Source organism: Schistocerca nitens, chromosome 6 (genome assembly GCF_023898315.1).
Source record: "Schistocerca nitens isolate TAMUIC-IGC-003100 chromosome 6, iqSchNite1.1, whole genome shotgun sequence".
Lineage (NCBI taxonomy): Eukaryota > Metazoa > Arthropoda > Insecta > Orthoptera > Acrididae > Schistocerca > Schistocerca nitens.
The window spans coordinates 310,097,031-310,121,044 of record NC_064619.1 but is presented as its reverse complement, the minus strand read 5'-3'; the positions used below and the strand labels follow the sequence as shown (position 1 = coordinate 310,121,044).

Sequence of the window (24,014 nt, the reverse complement as noted above, 5' to 3'; positions counted from 1 at the left end):
GTGCAACGTTTGCCCGCCCCTGCACTAATGTATAAGGATCCCATTGAGACTGAAGCATTGAGCAGTCTTCAATCCCACCTGTCTGTAGGTCACTTCAGCATGTCTTGGAATCCAGCAATGTATATCCCTGATACATCTGTTATCCATTCAAAAGCTACATGTCTTACTCACCTCCATTTCATTTTTATTATGTCATTTCATTTTCCACTCCTGTCTGTTCCTAATAAATTTATGTGTTTCATTGTAACTCCTAGTAAATCTTAATATACTTTATTCTGTTGCTCACTCAGCAGTCAGTTTGTAATGTTTTTCACATTAAAATTCTGTGTTCAGTTGCTACAAGACAAAACTGACATTACAAACTATTTTAACACTTTACTTTTGAGACACACAAGAATTGACTGTTTAATTTACTTTTACTTTCTTGTTTATTTATATTGCCATTAACTTGCTTCATTGTTAACCTGAATAATTTTCATTAAAGTTTTGATATACAAAGTATGAGATACGTGTCATGAAAATGAGTCCATGTTTTTATCGGAGACACATTATAACTATATGCTCTAGGAAATGTAGTGTTTGTGCTGGCACTTACCTCAATCATTTCAGAGAGTACAAAGTGCATTCCTAAACTTAATATGTAATTCTAAGTGTTCTACACCTTTTCCCGGTAGGGCATTACAAAGGGCTTGGACACTGAATCCAGAACTGTGGCAATCATGAGTTTTAACATGCTGTTGCCGGCCGCGGTGGTCTAGCGGTTCTAGGCGCGCAGTCCGGAACCGCGCGACTGCTACGGTCGCAGTTTCGAATCCTGCCTCGGGCATGGATGTGTGTGATGTCCTTAGGTTAGTTAGGTTTAAGTAGTTCTAAGTTCTAGGGGACTGATGACCACAGATGTTAAGTCCCATAGTGCTCAGAACCATTTGAACCATTTAACATGCTGTTCTCTTCTCTTTATGGACTAAATTCTGATTTACAATATTGGAACCCCCTGCCTTCAGTTGGAGCTCAATGACATGAAAATATGCTGTTCTTGTCTTTCATTGTAGGTAAAATTGTGTGTGTCAGAAAATTGGCAAGATTTCCATGGATCGTGTTTGACATACTTTCTTCAACCCAGATAAATTTGTACTGCACCCACTACCATAAAGAACTGATTCTGTACTTGTGGTGGCAAAATGTGTGGGAATATAATACCTGAATTATAATGCGTTAATCAAAATTATATTAACTCCCAGATGACCAAAACAATTAATTAACTTTACACATGTCTATAAATGAAATGTATCGAATGTGTCAAATGATAAGCTGCAAGTGCTAAATACCTGTGAACTCTACCTGTTCACTATCGTGGTATTTTTCTTTTCACGCCTGTAGCACGAATCCTAGGCCTAATTTCACGCGCGCGAATCGTAAGTAAGCAGTGAATTAAACTTATAGATAAACGTTTCCAGTTGGTATAAATATAATATAAGTGTTGTTACATTAGTGGAAGTGTTAGTGAAGAAGTGTTAGTGAAGTGTTAAAGAAGATTAAACGGGGTAAGAAGTTTAATTTCCTTCTCGCGCCTATAGCACGGATTTTAGGCTTAATTTCACGCGCGCGTATAGTAAGTAAACAGTGAGTTATATGTAATCACCAGTTTTTTTATTCAGTACTCTTTCAATTTATTTATATCTGCCTGAATAGTTTCTAGGGTCCTTTGTTTACGTTTTAGTCACTACTTAAATCAGCTTATACGATTTCTGTTTTTACCATGAGTGAGAAGTGTGTGACATGCCGTAGGATCGTTAGTTCCGGGGTATGGTGTGATGGGTGGTGTAGTTTCTTTCATTGGGGCGAATGTAGTGGCGTGGGAAATGGGGACATCAATGAGGCTCACCAGTGGTATTGTAGGATCTGCAGTAGAGATACAAAAATATTGGAACAGGAAGGGAAAATTGCAGCTCTTCAAGCTGACCTAGACAAGGCAAGGGAGGATCTGGACAGGTTAAAGAGGGAGAAGGGTGAACAGAGGTGGGAAGTGGCAACAGGTAATAGGGGGAACAGGCAAAGGAGAGCATCAGACAGCTTTGTCATAAATCTTGAAAATAGATTTGACCTGTTGCCTCAGTCAGAATCGGATGAGCCTCATGTAGCTGAAGCTGTAGAAAGGGCACAACAAGCTTTCAAGGACTTGAAAAGGGTTGGGAAATTTGTAAAGAGATAGAAAGTTCTGTTGTTAGGTAGTTCCCATGGTAGAGGTGTTGGCCAACTACTGCAGGAAAATCTAGGTCCAGAGTACCAGGTCACAAACTTTTTCAAGCCTAGTGCAGATTTGGGTCAGGTAACAGAGGATGTAGGTGCTTTATGCAAGGATTTCACAAAGGAGGATGCCGTGGTTATAGTGGGTGGTCCAGGAAATAGCATTGGCAGAGACTCTGAATATTCCATAGAGAGTGACCTGGTGAAGATAGCATCAGCAACGAAGCATACGAGTGTGGGATTTGTGTCTGTGCTGAGACGCCATGATCGGCCTCATTTGAACTCTTCCGTAGGGAGGGTGAACTTGGAGTTGGAGTGGCTGCTTAGGACGGTTATAGGGTCCCATATTGGTTTGATTCCTGTGGATGCTATCGATAGGTGGGAGTACACTAGGTATGGCCTTCACCTCAATAGGAAAGGGAAGGGAAAACTGTCTGGGTTGATTGCAGAAAACTTAAGGGGGGACACTGGCACAAGTGGTAAAATACCAGTGGTCACAGGTGTCAGAGGGATGCCTTTTTTAGGATAGGGAAGGGGGAAAGAAAACGAGTTTTAAGAGAGATTGGCAGACACACTCAGTTTGAGAAAACAGATGAACAGGAGTCAGATTTTATCATACAGCCTCCATTTAAACAGTGTTTAACAGAAAGTAATCAGAAACTGCCAGTTCATCTTCGCCAAATCAGTTACAATCCCATTAGTATGCAGTATTAGTTATCTTTATTACACCAGAACATTCCAGGAGTTAGAAATAAAGTTGATGAACTACTCATTTGTATCGATGAAATGAATTCATCTAACCAAATTGACATAATCTGCCTCTCTGAACATCAAGTGACCACTGATATAGATATGTTAGACATTTCAGGATTTAAGCTAGCTTCCTACTTCTGCAGAGTGGATATGGATGGGGGAGGAGTTGCCACATTTATCAAAAACTGCCATAAATTCAAGAACATTGACATTAATAAATTCTGTTTAGAGCAGCATCTAGAAGCATGTGCAACAGAAGTAGAGTTCCATAACAGATCCTATATAATAATAACTATCTACCGAGCACCTGCAGGAAATTATAATCTATTTTTAGATCATCTAGAAGCTCTTTTGGGTTATTTAACAGGAAGAAAGAAAGAAATTTTGATTGCTGGTGACTTTAATACAGATTTTCTAATGCAATCTTGTAGTAAACATTCACTGCAGTTAGTAATGTTGTCCTTCAATCTAACTCACACTGTAAACCTTCCAACTAGGATCACTAAATCCTCAAGGACAGCCATTGATAACATTTTTATAGACAAATCAAAGGAACAAAATCATATCATAAAACCTGTTATAAATGGACTATCAGATCATGACATGCAGCTCCTTGTTTTAGATGTAAATTCTAAGCAGATTATCAAGACTGCTAAATCTGAGTACAGGAGAGTAGTCAATCAACCAAAAATTGAGTGTTTTAGAAAACTGCTCAAAGATATGAACTGGAAAGATGTTTATAGTGCTCATGACATGAATGAAAAATATAACACATTCGTGAACAATGTCAGTACCATGTTTGAAAACTGTTTTCCTCTAAAAGTTACTCAAATTAAACAGAAGTCTATAATAAAACCATGGATTACACAAGAAATAAGGATTTCCTGTAAGACAAAAAGGAAAATGTATCTGTTGACCAAGAATAGCTCCAGTGCTGATGATTTAGCTAAATACAAGGAATACTGTAAAACATTAAAAAAAAGTAATTCAGACGTCTAAACAAATGCACTACGAGAAGAAAATAGCAATGCCAGGGGACAAAATAAAAACAATATGGGATATAGTGAAAGAGCAGACTGGTAGAACCAGAAAGGAACAGGAGCAAATAGCACTAAGGGTAGATGACACATTAGTAACTGATGGGCATACTGTAGCAAATCTATTTAACAAGCACTTTATATCCGTTACTGATAGATTGGGACTTTCAGGATCAGTAAATAATGCCCTTGAATATCTGAACCTAGCCTTCACAAATAGCTTCAAGTACATGAATATATCACTCACTTCACCAAAAGAAATAACTTCCATAATAAAATCTTTAAAAACAAAGCATTCTAGTTGGTACGATGAAATATCAACAAAGTTAATTACGGCATGTTCTTGTGAGTTTAGTACAATTCTAAGTTACTTATGTAACCAGTCAGTTATAACTGGGACATTTCCTGACTGGCTAAAATATGCAGATGTTAAGCCTCTATTCAAGAAAGGGGATAAAGAGATACCATCAAACTACAGACCGATTTCACTTTTGCCAGCATTCTCAAAAATTTTAGAAAAAGTAATGTACAGGCAGCTGCTCAACCATCTGACCACAAATAACATATTATCAAGAACACAGTTTGGATTTCTGAAGGGTTCTGATATCGAGAAGGCTATTTACACCTACAGTGAAAATGTACTTAATTCATTAAATAACAAATTACAAGCAGCAGGTATTTTCTGTGATTTGTCAAAGGCATTTGATTGTGTGAACCACAACATCCTTTTAAGTAAATTAGAATTCTGTGGTGTCACGGGCAGTGCTGCAAAATGGTTCAAGTCATACCTCACTAACAGGAAACAAAGGGTGTCAGTGCAAGGGACTATTGAATTAAGTCAACAGTCATCATCAGAATGGGAAGAAATTACATGTGGTGTCCCACAAGGATCCATCTTAGGGCCATTGCTTTTTCTTGTGTACATTAATGATCTCTCATCAGTTACACAGCTAGAAGCAGAGTTCATTTTGTTTGCAGATGACACAAGTATTGCAATAAATAGTATGTCAAGTGCAGTTCTAGAAAGATCTGCTAATGATATTTTCATGGATATTAATAAATGGTTTAAAGCCAACTCACTGACATTAAACTTCGAAAAGACTCACTATATGCAATTCAGAACCTGTAAGAGGTTTCCACCCAGCATATGCATAAAATATGAAGAAGAGCAGATAGAAGAGGTTGACAGTCTTAAATTCCTGGGATTACAACTTGACAATAAATTCAGTTGGGAAGAGCATACCACAGAACTGCAGAAACGCCTTAACAAATCTGTATTTGCAATTCGAGTGTTAGCAGACATAGGTGACATAAAAATGAAAAAGCTTGCATACTTTGCCTACTTTCATTCCATAATGTCATATGGTATAATATTTTGGTGTAACTCTTCAAGTCAAACAAAAGTTTTCAGAGTCCTGTTCCCAATATGTATTATTTGTGGAGTAAATTCACGGACGTCCTGTAGAAACCTCTTCAAAGAACTGGGTATACTAACTACTGCCTCTCAGTATATTTACTCATTAATGAAATTTGTCCTAAATAATATATCGGTTTTTCCAACAAACAGCTCAGTTCATACATACAATACCAGGAACAAAAATGATCTGCACAAGGACTTAAACGCACTTACTTTAGTTCAAAAAGGGGTCCACTACTCAGGAACACTCATCTTCAATAATTTGCCAGTAAACATAAAAAAATTAGTTACAAATAAAGATCAGTTTAAAAGGAGCCTGAAAGACTTACTAGTGGCCAACTCCTTCTACTCCATTGACGAATTTTTTAGTAGAAACGAATGATGTATTGTATATATTCATACTATTTTTTCTCTTGCTTACATTTCTGTGCCAGTGTTAAAGCTTGGGGGACGTGGGTGTGGTATGGTCGCATCCCAAGGTCATGTTTCATGATGTGCCACACTGTTTTTTGAGGAATTCCTGTTCCCAAATTGCATTGTAAACTTGATTTTTAAGGACTGTGCAACACGGCTTCATGTATAATAGCGATGTTGTGTTCACATCTTCATTATCTTGGCCGCCCTGCATTGCCTTGATAGTTCTTAGCTTCCGATGCAGTATCCACAAACTTCTTGTAGGTGGGGTACTGTGTGAAACAGCTTGGTGGTTCATGTGCAGGTTGCTGCCTGAACTTTTCATGGACAAGAGTCGGCAAACCATACACTTCAATCATGCTTGCTGCAAATCTTCGTGGCTTGAGTATCAATCATTCAGCCAGTATGTCTAACTAAAAAATGAAGAGACTGAAGATGTTACAATGATCAACTGTGCAACTACTAAAAATACAACATAACACATGTTACATTACATTCAGTAAATTATTTCTGCCCTATGCATGTTATGTCCATATAAATCTTAATATTATTTTGATTAAGCCTGTGTTGTGCATATTTTATTGTTCATTGAAACAGTCTTTTTTATGACTCACCGACTGGCAACAACTTTATGCCATGTACTGTATGTCTGAGAGTGATATAAATTAGCTACAATGGTACAGTGAAAGACTAATTTCTTCAGCCCCACCCCTTTTTGTCCTCTATGTGTGGTACACATATGGAGTAACAGTAAAATGATAAGCTCCCTATGTACTGAAATGGAGGAAGATCTGCAACAAATTGATGCATGGTGCAGGGAACGGCAATTGAATCTCAATGTAGACAAGTGTAATGTGCTGCGAATACATAGAAAGAATGTTCCTTTATCATTTAGCTACAATATAGCAGGTCAGCAACTGGAAGCAGTTAATTTCATAAATTATCTGGGACTAGGCATTAGGAGTGATTTAAAATGGAATGACCATATAAAATTAATCGTCGGTAAATCAGATGTCTGACTGAGATTCATTGGAAGAATCCTAAGGAAATGCAGCCGAAAACAAAGGAAGTAGGTTACAGTACACTTGTTCGCCCACTGCTTGAATACTGCTCACCGGTGTGGGATCCGTACCAGATAGGGTTGATAGAAGAGATAGAGAAGAACCAACGGAGAGTAGCGCACTTCGTTACAGGATCATTTAGTAATCGCAGAAGCGTTATGGAGATGATTGATAAACTCCAGTGGAAGACTGCAAGAGAGACGCTCAGTAGCTCGGTACAGGCTTTTGTTGAAATTTCGTGAACGTAACTTCACCGAGGAGTCAAGCAATATATTGCTCCCTCCTATGTATATCTTGCGAAGAGACCACGAGGATAAAATCAGAGGGATTAGAGCCCACACAGAGGCGTACCGACAATCTCTCTTTCCATGAACATTAAGTGACTGGAATAGAAGGGAGAGCCGGTAGAGGTACTCAAAGTACCCTCCGCCACACACCGTCAGGTGGCTTGCGTAGTATGGATGTAGGTACAGATGTGGTGGGCCTCTACACGTTTCCTTTGACCCAGACGTTAGCCAGTATGATAAGGTTTGATGTGAATGAAGTATGTAGTTGTGGAATGTTTCACAATTTGCTGATGACTGTATGTTATGTATTACAAGGGTTCTTCTGAAAGTAATGGCTCCTATTTTTATTCATGGAAACTACAGGAGATACATAATCACAACAGCACAACTAAATAGAGCAATATTTCAGCTACAGGCTGTTATTTTTCCACATAGTCATCACTATTCATTATGCACTTTTGCCATTGATGAACCAGAGGCTACATGCTGCACTTGTAAAAATTGGAACCAGTTAAGGCTAACCACTTCCTTACAGCTTTGACAACAGCGTCTGAATCCTGAAAATGTTGGATGCATAGTCCATCTTTCAGAAGGCCAAAGAGATGGAAGTCTGAAGACACTGAATCGGGATTGTAAGGTGGATGTTGCAAGACAGTCCAGCCAAATTTTGCAGTGAGTTACATGGTCACAAAACTGCTGTGGGGCCTGGCATTATCATGTTGCACGTGAAAGTTGATATTCTTCTCTGGCCTTACCCTAGAAACTAGGGCTTTCAGCTTGGTGTCGTCTTGTAGCGTGCTGAATTGACAGTTTCTCCCGGCTCCAGGACATCCAAAAGAACAGCACCCTGGCTATCTCAGAAGACTGTGCACATCACTTCGCCTGCAGACGGCTGTGACTAGAATTTCTTCTTTGATAGAGAATTCACATGTTGCCATTTCATGGACTATCCTTTTGATTCCAGCTCGTAGTGATGACACCACATCTCATCTCCGGTGATGATGCTATTCAGAAAATCATCACCTTCAGCTTCATATTGGTCCAGCAGGTCCTGACAGTTTTCCCTTTGATGAGTTTTTTGTTCTTCTGTAAGCATATGCGGGTCCCATCTCACACAGACTTTGTACTACAAAGATGTTCTAACGTTGTTTCCAAGGCATTATAGTCGACATTCAGCTTTTTGCACAATTCTCTGGTTGTTATCCACCGATCAGTGTGCATGAGTTATCCAGACGGTCTTTGTTGCGACAGACAACAGTGTGCAGGGTTGACCGGGCTGTGGTTTGTCATGCGCACCACCTTTTCACCAAGTGTAGATTGGTTTCAATCAGCACAATTTGTTCAGCAGTGAGAAAATCAATTATTCGTCACTGTTTTATATGTGCGTCCATATCAGACTCCATTTTGGAACACTCCTCTGCTGGCGCCAACTACCATAGAACAACAGAACCACCTGCAAAAGAAAGAGGAAGGTTCAAGCATTAGCACTACACCAGTAACATCTGGCGTGGACATCCAAAGTCACCACAAAAAAATATGAGGCATTACTTTCGGAACAACCCTAGTGTGTTTCTTAATACTCATTTTGTACCCCTCAAATCAGATTTTAGAGGTCGTAGCAGAAGTTAAGTATGCATATTCTGTAAGTGTTTCTAATTAATTTTTTTCCAAGCCTGCTGTGTGTTTTTTGTAAACTTGTTTCTTTTCCAGTGATTAACATGGTTTTTTTCTTGTAGGCGAACTGTGAAAGATCCACAGACAGGCCAAGATGTAGTGCTTTGTGATGCTGATGTTGACCTTATTCAGAGGCTGCAGAGTTCAAAGATACCAGACGCTGAATTTGATGAATATGCGGTATGTTTTAACACTTCAGATTTATAAAGAATATGTTCAAAAAACAGCAGTATTGAAAGGATAGGTTGCTGCTCACAACATAGAGGAGGTGTTAAGTTGCAGAATGGCACAATGAAAAAGAATGCTGAAATATTTAGACACAACTCACTCACTCGTACATACTTTGCCACTGTCTCTATGTGTTGGATTCTCAAGGCAGTGGTGTGTGTGTGTGTGTGTGTGTGTGTGTGTGTGTGTGAGAGAGAGAGAGAGAGATAGAAGGATTTTATATGAAAGCTTCAATATTGTAGTGTACTTTTTCATGTGCCTGTCTGCGACTCAACGCCACCTCTTTGTTGTTGTTCCATCCTGGACTTTTCATTGTTACATTTAAAAATTAATCATTTTGTTATTTTTTTCTAGAGGTCAGTCTTAAAGCGTCTCTTTTTACACACTTCATCCAACGCTGTTCTAATTTGTTGTACCCTTCCGAATAATAGGAATTGTCCAAGTCTGCAAAATAGCTATTAGTTGCTGTAATCACCTCCTCGTTTGAATAAAATCTTTGTCTCGCCAGCCATTTCTTCAAATTGTGAAACAAATAGTAGTCCGAGGGAGCCAAGTCTGGAGAATAGGGTGGATGTGAAACGAGTTGGAATCCTATTTCCGTTAATTTTGTGACCACAACTGCTGAGGTGTATGTTGGTGCAATGTCTGATGAAAAAGGACTTTTTTGCGATCCAATCGCCGGCATTTTTCTTGCAGCTCAGTTTTCAAACAGTGCAATAACGATGAATAATATGCACCTGTAATAGTTTTACCCTTTTCATATAGTCTATGAGGATTATCCCTTGCGAATCCCAAAAGACAGTCGTCATAACCTTTCCAACCGGAGGACTGGTCTTCGCCTTTTTTGTTGCAGATTCTCCCTTGGTAACCCATTGTTTAGATTATTGTTTGATCTCAGGAGTATAGTAATGTATCCATGTTTCATCCACAGTGACGAAACGACGCTTAAAGTCCTGTGGATTCTTCCTGAACAGATGCAAATCATCCTTGCGACACTTCACTTGATTCCGTTTTTGGTCAAGCGTGAGCAGTCGCGGAACCCATCTTGCGGATAGCTTTCTCATGTCCAAATGTTTATGCAAAATATTATGTACCAATTCATTCGAGATGCGTACAGCACTAGCAATCTCACACACCTTAACTCTTCTGTCATCCATCACCATATCATGGATTTTATCATTGATTTTGTCAAAACCTCCACAGGGCATCCAGAACATTCAGCATCACTTGTTGTCCATATGGCCACTCCGAAAATTTTGAAAACATTTATAAACTGTTCTAATTAAAGATGCAGAATCACCGTAATGTTTATCAAGCTTCTCTTTAGTCTCCTGAGGCATTTTGCCTTTCATAAAGTAATGTTTAATCACCCCACAAAATTCTTCTTCGTTCATTTTTTGACAATCATTTGATTTCCTTGATTCACACGAATGCCAAACACAAAGAAATAGACCATTATGGCTGAAACTCGGTATGCGTTCTTTCCAAAGATGCTACTAACTAAACATGACCTCGATAGGTGCCGGTTGTGCCATCTCTCAGACTTTGCATGGACTTTTCAAACGTCACTCATATTATAATAACTGCACAATTATGACCTTATAGAAATACAGTGGTCTTCCTTCTGGTCAGTAAATGTCCATCTTAGTACTTGCCTATTTATACACTGTCTGTACACTGTGTTCCTAATTATTATGCGTAGCCTGGTAGAATTTTGCACGGAGCACAACTTAATCATAGCTAACACTTGGTTTAAGAATCATGAAAGAAGGTTGTATGCATGGAAGAACCCTGGAGATAATAAAAGGTATCAGATAGATTATATAATGGTTAGACAGAGATTTAGGAACCAGGTTTTACATTGTAAGGCATTTCCAGGGGCAGATGTGGACTCTGACCACAATCTATTGGTTATGACCTGTAGATAAAACTGAAGAAACTGCAAAAAGGTGGGAACTTAAGGAAATGGGATCTGGATAAACTGAAAGAACCAGAGGTTGTACAGAGTTTCAGGGAGAGCATAAGGGAACAATTGACAGGAATGGGGGAAAGAAATACAGTAGAAGAAGAATGGGTAGCTTTGAGGGATGAAGTAGTGAAGGCAGCAGAGCATCAAGTACAAAAAAAGACGAGAGCTAGTAGAAATCCTTGGGTAACAGAAGAAATATTGAATTTAATTGATGAAAGGAGAAAATATAAAAATGCAGTAAATGAAGCAGGCAAAAAGGAATACAAATGTCTCAAAAATGAGATCGACAGGAAGTGCAAAATGGCTAAGCAGGGCTGGCTAGAGGACAAATGTAAAGATTTAGAGGCTTATCTCACTAGGGGTAAGATAGATACTGCCTACAGGAAAATTAAAGAGACCTTTGGAGAGAAGAGAACCACTTGTATGAACATCAAGAGCGCAGATGGAAACCCACTTCTAAGCAAAGAAGGGAAAGCAGAAAGGTGGAAGGAGTATATAGAGGGTCTATACAAGGGTGATGTACTTGAGGACAATATTATGGAAATGGAAGAGGATGTAGATGAAGATGAAATGGGAGATACGATACTGCGTGAAGAGTTTGACAGAGCACTGAAAGACCTGAGTCGAAACAAAGCCCCGGGAGTGGATAACATTCCACTGGAACTACTGACGGTCTTGGGAGAGCCAGTCCTGACAAAACTCTACCATCTGGTGAGCAAGATGTATGAAACAGGCGAAATACCCTCAGACTTCAAGAAGAATATAATAATTCCAATCCCAAAGAAAGCAGGTGTTGACAGATGTGAAAATTACCGAACAATCAGTTTAATAAGCCACAGCTGCAAAATACTAACACGAATTCTTTACAGACGAATGGAAAAACTGGTAGAAGCCGACCTCGGGGAAGATCAGTTTGGATTCCGTAGAAATACTGGAACACGTGAGGCAATACTGACCTTACGACTTATCTTAGAAGAAAGATTAAGGAAAGGCAAACCTACGTTTCTAGCATTTGTAGACTTAGAGAAAGCTTTTGACAATGTTGACTGGAATACTCTCTTTCAAATTCTGAAGGTGGCAGGGGTAAAATACAGGGAGCGAAAGGCTATTTACAATTTGTACAGAAACCAGATGGCAGTTATAAGAGTCGAGGGAAGCAGTTGTTGGGAAGGGAGTAAGACAGGGTTGTAGCCTCTCCCCGATGTTATTCAATCTGTATATTGAGCAAGCAGTAACAGAAACAAAAGAAAAATTTGGAGTAGGTATTAAAATCCATGGAGAAGAAATAAAAACTTTGAGGTTCTCCGATGACATTGTAATTCTGTCAGAGACAGCAAAGGACGTGGAAGAGCAGTTGAATGGAATGGATAGCGTCTTGAAAAGAGGATATAAGATGAACATCAACAAAAGCAAAACGAGGATAATGGAATGTAGTCGAATTAAGTCAGGTGATGCTGAGGGAATTAGATTAGGAAATGAGACACTTAAAGTAGTAAAGGAGTTTTGCAACAATTTTTAGACTTAGTTTCTCAGATTTTTGGCATCATCATATTTTCTGATATCTATACACAAATGTATTTTAATGTGGTCCAAATTGGGACCAAGACAAGAAGTGATTATATTTGTACGAGTCCGCATTTAATCCAGTTTTTCACAAATACAAGTCTACAGCCCAAGTCTAGTGTTATTTCTTGCAGTTTAATTAAGTGAACACAACAAAAAATATGTAAAAGTGCAATATCTCCCACCTCCTCCTCTACAAAACAGTGCCCACGCAAATAACATGTTTCATGAATATTTATCACTGTGAAGTTGTCCCACCCACTTCAGTAGTCAAGGTCTCTAACACACCTGTGTGTGGTGGCGCTCAACTCTGAAGTAAAATGGTTCAAATCCTGGTTGTGAAAAATTTTCACCACCAATATTTAGCTGCATGAGGAGGATAGGTAATGGCATAAAGTTCCTAATCATCTATCTTCTTGCTATTGCTCTCAATTAAATTCCAAATGTCTCCGTAGTGTCTCATGAAATGAAGGCACATGACACAGTTGATGGTGATCTGTCAGTCAGATGGGGACATTAAGTTTGGCAGCCCCTATGGTGCAACTCAAGAGGAGGAGGCAATATGCCAGCATAGGGTTTCACTGTCTCCCGTCACCATTAACACACACCCATCACTACGCTGTACAAGGACTCATTACAGTTGCACACATGATACAGGTACACACTTGATACTTCATAACAAGTCAGAGGAAGGCAATGGCAAACCATGTCCATAAAACATCGCCTAGAACGACGATGTATGATTCCTGCATCTGCTCCCATATGCTTATTTGTGCATAGGGGACTGCCTACATTTACCAGTGAAGCCCTCTCGGGCTTCCATCCAGGTGGCTCCTTAATATTCCATGCTGTTTCAATGGATGTCACTTTCATCTTCTGGCGAAACATTGAGATTATATGGGCATCAATTGCCCAGAGTCTTACTAAGCATCAGCTGCTGGGGTCAGTCTGTGTGTATAGCTGTTAATGTATGTTTCCATGCTGAACTTAGCCCTTGTCTTTGTTGAGGATTTTGCCGTGGAGCCTGATCACAACTGATTCTTCAATAATGCTCTCCTACAAGCCCAGTAGCTCTACACAACATTTTTGTTCTCTCATATCCAAACATATATCCTTCGTTGAGCCTGTTTTCTGCCACCACTGACTTCTCTCTATACCCCAGACGTACGTATCTTGCGTGTTTCACACGATACACTGCTGCGTTTACCTGAGGTTCTAGAGACCACACTCACAAGGAATGCTATGCACGCCAGGTAATTGCAGTTATGTTTATCCTTCACCAAGTCAGGCATATCTACATGGTCAACAATGTAGGAAAAGACAGCTTGCTACTTACTATAAAGAAGACACGTTAAGTTGCAGACAGGCACAGTTAAAAGGCACTTACATAAAGCTTTTGGCTACAGCCTTCATCAGTAGAAGAGAGACACACACCGTTCATACACACGAGCAAGCATTCCATCCTGAGATGCTGGAACTAGCAATCATATGTGCATAAGATATTCTTGCTTGTGCGTATGAATGGTGTGTGTGTGTGTGTGTGTGTGTGTGTGTGTGTGTGTGTGTGTGTGTGTGTCTTTTACTAATGAAGGTTGTGACTAAAAGCTTCATGCAAGTGTCTTTTAATTGTGCCTGTCTGCAACTTAATGTGTCTTCTTTATGGTAAGTAGCAATCTGTATTTTCCTACATTGTTGATATTCCTACCTGGAGATTACATTGTTTGATTTTGTTTGTTTGTGGTGCTCAAAAGGTGGCTCTGATGATGTCCCCCAAGGATTCTTGCAGTTTTGGGTAAAAGACACTCAGTATGGTGGATAGAGGTGAGCTTCTCTTTCTCTACCTCTTGTTTGCAGGTGTTTGTATAACTCACATTATTTTACACCTATCTAATCTGAATTTTGCTGTACAATTTTGGCAAAACACATCTTTAGGGTGTTGCAGCTCTTCTGAGAGGCTGTCTTTGTCACAAGTGGCATGTGCCCTGTGAACTAGAGTTGTAGAACAATTTACCACTGCACTGGGTGATGACTGCTCATTACATGTAGGTACAGATCTGTGTGGGACTTCTTTCTCTAGGCTGTATGGTGGACAAAACTGTTCTTTTTATTCTTTATTTTTATTATTATATTGTCTAAAAATGAAAGACTTCCATTCTGTTATTGGCCCATCATGAACTTTATATTTTGACTCAGGCTGTTCAAGTGGTCTAGGAACTCATTCAGGGTCTCTCTGTCACGTCCCCACATAACACAGGTTTCATCTACATAATGGGAAATACCTCGGTGGGGCGTGATCCCCCTTACTAGGGGAAGGTCAGGGTGGGAGGTGAGGGAGTCTCCCCTTCTTTATATCCCATGCAATTCCAAAACTTCACCAGAAGATGATGAGAGCGACACTCATTTAAACATCAGAATCTCAACACAGCCACCTAAATAGAAGCCCGGGAAGATTTCATTACACTGGTGTTTGTCCCCCAGCTGGGACAACCCTGAATGATTGTATAATTGCCCTGAATGATTGTATAATTGCCCTGAATGATTGTGTAATTGCCCTGAATGATTGTATAATTGCCCCGAATGATTGCATAACTGTTGATTCGCTCCAGTACAAAACACTGACACTGGCTGAAATATCAGTTTACATATAAATAGTATTAATTTGTATTCACAAATGTATTACATACCAATGATCTTTGTAACTGAATACAATGTAGTCTTAAATTCTTATGCTTGGTACAGCTCATTACATAGCTTATGCACCAATCACTTCCCATCATTGTCACACAGGTAACCACTTGTCAACTGAAGTAGGTACTCTGCACATAGAGTGACTCAAATTAAACCCCCTGACAACACATGTTGGTAACCGATTGCTTGTGAATCACTTCCTGTGTAGTTAAATAGGGCACTTCAATTTCCGATAGACCCACCAGTAACTCATTTGCAGTGCATTACAACATGACTAGGTATCTATGTTGCCAAACAATCTGAGAGGTATTGTGTCCTTGAAAACAGCTCTGGCGTTTAATTTGAAAATGAATGGGCAGGTTGTGAACATTAGCTTTGTACGGGAAGTGAAAAAACATCCCATATTATAAAACTGCTAGCTCCCAGGTTACTGTAGAAAGGATTAGATAGAGGATGTGTGGTGTGAAGTGAGGAAAAAAGTTCATACAACAGGTATGTAGTGTACTGCACAGTCATTTTTAAAATTAAATTACTGGTGCATTAATAGAGCAAATGTTCAAAAAATGTAAGCCACACAGTGAGACTATCAGCATCTGTCTCATTCTGTAAAATTATACCGTCATGTACAAACAAACAATGAAAATAATGATAAAATGACAAAATTCACAAATCTACAATATGTGTGAACACAGTAGTGTCACGTACAGATGATTTGCAGAGCACAAATTACCATCACCACATTCCTGTATGTATAAATCTAATGATACCAGGATTTTCAAATTAGAAGTAATTGTCAACACGTTAAAGTAAAGAATTTATTTTGTTTTCATCCACATAATTTAATTACAGCCAACATGAAATGAACATAGAAGTGGAGTAGTTCCACTCCCAAGGAAGAGATGCATGTGGGATTATAAAATAATTTTGCTGCACATTTTCTTAATAAATCTGCCAGTGAATAAGTACAAATTGTAACCTGTAGGTGTTATAATATTGCACTGTAATTAATGGTTTCATGATTTTCTTAAAAGCTTGTCTGTGTGTATTAGAATCTTCTTAATTGTGTTTATAATTGTGGAGAACTGAACTATGGCTTTGATATCATCATTTGCTCTTGTGGGATTCGTTCTACATACTGGGCATTTTAAAACTTGAACCTTTCCTGAAACCATTCCAAATGCACATTCATGGTTTTTCTTCCTCTGCCTAACTAGTAGCTAAAAATTCTTTTCACATATGTAAATCTTTCTTGGGGGATGTTCTTATTAAATAGTTTGGTAAGGGGAATGCTTCATCTGATCAAAAATAATAAGAAAACAGGCTATAACTACCATCATACATTAAACCTGATGGGAATGGAATATCAATGCCTGCCAGTGTGTTATCTAGTGCTTATACTGCTGAAGCATGAAAATTCCTTGATCAGCATAGCCTACCCTGATTAAAGTAAATAACCCATCAGCATCACAGCATGCCAATAGCACAACAGCATGTTATTATGTTGGAGCGTAAGTTCATAGCATTTTTCCGTAAGTTTAATAAACACAACAGATACACATGATAGAGACTTTAGCTATTAATAATGTATTCTCCTTCACTAATTACAACAGCCTGCTGCTGAAGATGGGGTAACTTTTAGATTCCACGGGTGTAGCAACCACGTGATTTTGAGGTGAAGAACTCTTGGAGGCACCTTTGGAGCACATTTTCATCTGGAGAGGAAGTTCCTTGAAGGTTGTTCGACAGAGAGCAGAAAAGGTGAAAATCTGGGGGCCCAAGTTCATTTGAATAAATTGGGTGTGGAATGACTTCCCAGCCGAACACCTGTATAGTGTTTTTTGCCAGTCTAGCAGAATACGGAGGGGCATTGTCATGGAGTAGCATCCTTCACGCAGTCTTCATTGTAGTTGTTCATGGATTACATCTGCAAAACATTTATTTACAATAAATGTCAGCAGTGATGGTTACACCTTGGGGCAGCAATTTGCAATAACTGCACTGTCACTGTTCTACCAGATGCATAACATGCAGGTTGTTGTTCATGGAGTTACTGCTTTGTTTGGGATCAACCATTCCTCTTTTCCTTATTTAGCATAAAGACATCATTTCTTGTAACCAATAATGATACAGGATAGGTATGGTCAGTGTTGTTAACAAGACAGTTGCTGATGAGCAAGCACAGAGGCACATATGAACACCCACTGATTTTTGTGCTTTTTGCCTTAGATCATGCTTCTGTAGTAATGCTTCACCTTGCGATATACTGTAGTAATGCTGAAATTTGTTTTGTGTTGGTTTCATAATGGAACTCTTTCATCCCCAATATACTTTACTTGCTGCAGTTGTATGTTTTAACTGTTTATTTATTTTATTAATAGCCTTGGATAGAATGGTTTACCTCAGAAGTCATGAAGACACCACTACGAAAGTTTCCAGAACACAAACGATCGTTCTTGCCAAGTAAATCAGAGAAAGAAAAAGTATCTAAATTGGTTCATGCTATAAAAATGGGATGGATAAAACCAAGGAAAGAAAAAGATAAAGATCCAAAATTTTATATGTTGTGGCAGACAGACGATACAGCTGAACACATGAGACGTATTCATGATCATATACCAGCTCCAAAACGTCATTTACCTGGGCATGCTGAATCCTACAACCCTCCACCAGAATATCTCTTTGATGAAAAAGAAGTAAGTAACTGAATAGTACTTGTACTAGTAAGTAACTTGCAACAACAGACATAAATTTAATTATTTATGGTGACATTGCTTAACAGATATTTTCTTTATTGGCAGGTAAAACAGTGGAATAAGTTGCAAGCCACACCATGGAAGAGGAAACTTCACTTCATACCTCAGAAATACAGGTCATTGAGGGAAGTTCCAGCTTACAGTAGATATATTAGAGAGAGGTTCTTACGTTGTCTGGATTTATACATGTGCCCACGGGCAAGGAAGATGAGGGTAAGTTAAGTAATTATTTTTGTTATTTCTTACAGGAAACCCTTTAAAATTATGTGCAGTGTTCAAAACCCGGGGCAGTTGTTGTGGTGAATATGGTTCTGTGAATCTAAAGGTCTTAAGTCAGTACATCATTTGCTGCATTCCTGGCACCCAACATGATTTCACCTCTTCCAGAGATTTGTGAGAATGAAAAACAGCAAGTTGCACCAACTGAAGGAACCTACATTAAGCAGTAATGCTCCTCTGTAACTCAATAAGAATGAGTATCATCAAGGTTGCCACAAGTTCTAGAAATCAGGGAATGTCAGGGAATTTCAGATGTGGCAGGGAAATCAGGGAAATTTGGAAAAAAAAATAAACTGGAAAAATCTTGTTTTTGTCTCAGTAGATGAAATGGTTTGTTTACTGAGATGTCATGCATCGTCACTGGCTGGGCACAGCTGAGTACGTGCACCGCTTCCCTACTCATCCCTAATACTTTGCCCTTCTTACCGCTCCCCTCAGCTTGCAGTCAGTGCTGCCACCACTATTTGCCGCTAGCCTAGCAGCTGCCGACAAGAGGCAGGGAGGTGTGAGGTGTGGTTTGTTTGGATCTGATTCTCAGAGATTGTTGACACAGCAGCTGGAGACTGCGGTCATGTGTCCATGAGTTGTCCGAGTTATTTTGTGAATGTGTGTTTGCGCACTATCGTTTTCTGACAAAGGCTATGGCCGAAAATTTAATTCTGAGAGTATGATTGTCTTTTCTACATGCCTGTCTTCGGCTCATCGATCATCTTTACAGTGAGTTGCTACCTATCCTCATTAGTATTTGTTCAGTTTATCTGTTGCATGGATTTATCACTTTGGTCTTATTTCATCAACATGGTGTCTGTGAATCATGATAGCTGGCCACACGAGTGGATTTCTGTGACAGGCCAAAACCGCTGGCCATTTCTGCGGGTATCTCTAACGGATTGGGCCTGCCAATCTGAAACCGGTAATTTCCCACTAAAAATCAGGCCCTGCCTATCGAATCTTGTCTCACCAATCTGTTTGCAGGCCAGGTCTGTCTGTGTGTGGCATAATGCAGTGAATTTTCATGGTTTATCCGTGGACACAAGACTGCGTTGCTCCTCAGCAGGCCAGAGGCCATGGGGGATGAATTTCAGCCATTGTGACTGTCTAACCACAAGTATATTGAACAATGCAGCATTTTATAAAAATTTTATTTATTGTAGTACATTTTGACATTTTGAAAGTAGTTTATTTATTAAAAAAGATGGACGATAAGAAGAAGAAAATTGTAGCAGTTGCTGGCAGTTTGGACACTATGTACTCATATATTTCTCGAAAGAAAAATCATTCAATATCAGTAAAATAATAGACATAACACAGTGAGCAATAATCGACAATAAAGAACATAGTAGAGCCAACATTTTGTTGGCAGTCACCTATAGTGTTGGTTTACACAACTCTTCCCTGTCTTATACACTTCTTTCAAGAGGCCTAATTTTTTCTGAGGTTGTTTCTGAGAATAATGAAGATATTTTAAATCTGTCTTGCAACTCAAAGGTAAAGTTTATTTTTGTCACCATGTGTGTTTCATTTTATTGAAATAAGATAACGATAGTGGTCTTAATGAAACACACAAACCGTTTAACTTGCTTTCTCCATCTAAAAACAGTTCATTACAAAATATGTTGATGTTAGTACTTAAGATGTTTCCTCACACGAGAGAGAAATTCAGAAATCCTTACATATTTTTCAGATCTCAAAATTTGTCAAGGGAAGATGCTAAAACTTGTCTGGAAATCAGGGAATTTCACTTGGGTAAACTGGTGGCAGCCCTGATCATGCTCAATAGAGTTCCTTTATTTTTTAACTAACATTCAGGCCTGAGTTACTTTACTGCATGCTTTTAATAATAAAATAATTGTGTAGCAGCTGTGTTGTCGACAGTTATTTTAACTGTCTGTTATAGGTATTTACATTCTGCGAGAACTTTCCTACTTTATTAATTTTTTGTATGGACTGTATACATTGATTTGGGAGATAGGCTGCAGCAGTTGCACCGTATTTCAGAAAGAATCATTCACATTTGTTGTTCATTGGTTGTTTTTAATGTGTAGTATAGATTGTGATTGAATAAGAAGAAAATTGGAATGAATAGAAATGTTGAGTGTAAAATAATGGTGCAACAACCATCGTGCCTGCAAAAAAAAAGTGAAGCTGTGAGAAGGGGTGGAAGAAACTTGTTTGTGCTGATTCAACTGGGAAGAGTGACATAAAGCCATTATTTCTTCTCCTGAGGCAAGCTGCTTCACAACTGTTGCCACTGATATTTGATATCATAGATACTGGCACTTGGACAGAGCTGATGTCCAAGCTGGTCCCCATAAGTTCTGTCGATGACAGATCTGGTTATCTTTCCAGCTTGGGAGAGTCTCATTGTCATGTTCACAGTTCATAGACACCCATCCCGTGTGTGGATGAGCAGTGTCCTGTTGAAAACTTGATCAGTGATATTGTCATATAAAAGGTAATACATGAGGAGACTGAATGTCCTAGGTATAAAATTGTGCCTACAACCTGTGACCTGAAGTCGTACCCAGTGGCTTCTCACACCACGACACCCGGAGAAACTCTGCTGTTTCTCTCAAAAACCCTGTAAAAATGGGATCTTGTCCCATGTCACCTCCATACTTGCCAAAAATTGTCATCTGGGGTAGAGCAGAACTGATTCATCACTGAACGGAACACGACATGCTTCCCAGTCATGACACCACTCCAAATGCAGCTATTCATATTGTGCTGTTAATGGCAGCCTACACATGGGAGGGTAATTCCGTAGAGCAGCTGCTGCTCGTATCCAATCAAGGAGCAGAATGACACATGATATTGTAGGATCATATTACTTGCACTCATGTGGCAGGTGAAGATTTGAAGGGGCTATGCTGTGCTTGATGCATAGTATGGAGATCCTTGCCTGTAGTGATTAAACTTGGTCGCCTGAAATCTTGATGTGTAGTAAACCTGCCCTCACATTTACATTCAGTGAAATATTGGGTCACTGTATCTTCCCAATGCTCCATCAACCTGTACATTGCACGATTTGACCAGCAGGCCAAATGGAGACATGTAATGAGGCCCCTTTCAAACTCTGTTAGTTGCTGACAATGATGTTTCACACAAGTACTCTGCATTGTAAAGCCTTCACACTGAGCATTCCACATCTGACACTGTTTACATCCCTTATACAGGGTGATTCAAAAAGAATACCACAACTTTAGGAATTTAAAACTCTGCAACGACAAAAGGCAGAGCTAAGCACTATCTGTCGGCGAATTAAGGGAGCTATAAAGTTTCATTTAGTTGTACATTTGTTCGCTTGAGGCGCTGTTGACTAGGCGTCAGCGTCAGTTGATGCTAAGATGGCGACCGCTCAACAGAAAGCTTTTTGTGTTATTGAGTACGGTAGAAGTGAATCGACGACAGTTGTTCAGCGTGCATTTGGAACGAAGTATGGTGTTAAACCTCCTGATAGGTGGTGTATTAAACGTTGGTATAAACAGTTTACAGAGAATGGGTCTTTGTGCAAAGGGAAAAGTTCTGGACGGCCGAGAACGAGTGATGAAAATGTAGCACGCATCCAGCAAGCATTTGTTCGCAGCCCAGGAAAATCGACTCGCAGAGCTAGCAGAGAGCTGCAAATTCCACAATCAACTGTATGGAGAGTCCTACGAAAAAGGTTAATTATGAAACCTGAACGTCAACTACCCAAGGCGATGGATCGGCCGCCAGGCAGCCCGTGACAGAGCACTTCATCACTGGCCTCCAAGAAGCCCTGATCTTACCCCCTGCGATTTTTTCTTATGGGGGTATGTTAAGGATATGGTGTTTCGGCCACCTCTCCCAGCGACCATTGATGATTTGAAACGAGAAATAACAGCAGCTATCCAAACTGTTACGCCTGATATGCTACAGAGAGTGTGGAACGAGTTGGAGTATCGGGTTGATATTGTTCGTGTGTCTGGAGGGGGCCATATTGAACATCTCTGAACTTGTTTTTGAGTGAAAAAAAACCTTTTTAAATACTCTTTGTAATGATGTATAACAGAAGGTTATATTATGTATCTTTCATTAAATACACATTTTTAAAGTTGTGGTATTCTTTTTGAATCACCCTGTATACTCAACCAGGCTTGCTAACAACACTAAACATGAATGACACTAATACCCTCTGTTAACCATTTCATCTCTTACAGAGAATTGCAGCTCTTGATCATTTATATAGCTGCCAGAGGTATCGAGGTGCACAAAGTTACGTTTTCATCTGACCATGCCTTATGGATGCTTCACTTTTTAGTTAGGCAGCGTATATAGAAGTTGAGTGAAATTAATATAGATATATGTTTTTATTTCCCTCCAGTTAACAATTCAACCTGAAGAATTAGTTCCACAGCTTCCAAGTCCAAAAGATTTGCAGCCATTTCCAACTGTTATGTCACTTGTTTATAAAGGACATACTGACATGGTTCGAACTATTGCTGTGGAACCCAAAGGGCAGTTCCTTGCCTCTGGCTCAGACGATCTTACTGTGAAAAGTAAGGATACGAAAGTAACTGTAGCATGTATTTATTTTACTACTGAAGTGTTACAGGAGGGATACAGTTTTCTGGTTCTGTTTTTTCTTTTCAGTTTGGGAAGTATCTACAGGTCGCTGTGTGCGCACAATTCCAGCAGGTGGAATTGTGCGAAGTGTCAGCTGGTGTCCAAATCAGTCTCTCTCTCTAATTGCAATAGCTGCCGACAAGAAGGTATTACTGGTTAATCCAGGTGTTGGGGACCACATGATTGTCAACAAAACTGATAATTTACTGCAAGATCCACCAGAGCAGGATATACTGAGTATGTACTTATATTATTAAAACAGTGAGAAAACAACAGGTAATTGAATTTTCTTCATGACAGTTTTTGTTTCCAGTTCCAGAGAGAATAAAGAGTGCAATCCAGTGGGAAAAGCCATCTGAGACTGACTGGAAAAATGGAATCCGTATAATACTGAATCACTTCAAAGAAGTGAGACAGGTAATTTGAACAATAGAGATTTAGTTCACAGACTTCTAAAAGAACTTGAACTTTCACTTTGTGTAAGTACGAGTGAAGATAAAGAAGGCGCTTACTTGCATGACAGATGAAAATTAGATAACCGAGGATGCACAGAAGTTATAATTTTAATGGAGGCAAGAATGATGCGATATGTGTGGCTCCTTACACCAAATATTACTGTGATACGTGTCTCCCTTCTAGCTGTTTGCACAAATGTCATACCAAGAATAGTGTCTGATGCAATTAGCTGTGCATTCATGATGTACTGCAGAGGGGTAATGGATGTGGATAAAGACTGACTGTACTGACTGCTTGTTATTGCATAAGAATACTAGATGTGGATAAAGATTGAATGCACTGACTGCATATCATGCAGTGTCTTCAGTTTTTTTAGACATGCAGGAGTGCATAGTGGGTAGATACTTGCTTTGAATTAAGCCAGTTTCTAATGTGATCAAATTTCATTTACATGGTGGAAAAATACAATACAATGTGTTCCAGGGGAATGGTAAATATTTAGGGATATGACAGGAATGCTCATTTGAAGAAAAAAGAATAAGCTTTTCATGGACATATGCATTATTCTGAATGGTTTCCAATAAAGAACACCTTTAATGTA

The 24,014-nt window shown here is 39.2% G+C and overlaps 1 protein-coding gene across 1 annotated transcript in view; it reads left to right on the top strand.

Moving 5' to 3' along the window:
- LOC126263652 (ribosome biogenesis protein BOP1 homolog) overlaps window positions 1–24,014 on the top strand; it is an 80,987-nt gene that overhangs the window by 10,676 nt on the left and 46,297 nt on the right. The window contains exons 4-9 of the mRNA XM_049960754.1: window positions 8,953–9,070; window positions 17,717–18,031; window positions 18,137–18,304; window positions 22,716–22,890; window positions 22,985–23,194; window positions 23,271–23,374. Coding sequence (XP_049816711.1) covers window positions 8,953–9,070; window positions 17,717–18,031; window positions 18,137–18,304; window positions 22,716–22,890; window positions 22,985–23,194; window positions 23,271–23,374 — 1,090 coding nt within the window. The remainder of the gene's footprint in view (window positions 1–8,952; window positions 9,071–17,716; window positions 18,032–18,136; window positions 18,305–22,715; window positions 22,891–22,984; window positions 23,195–23,270; window positions 23,375–24,014) is intronic.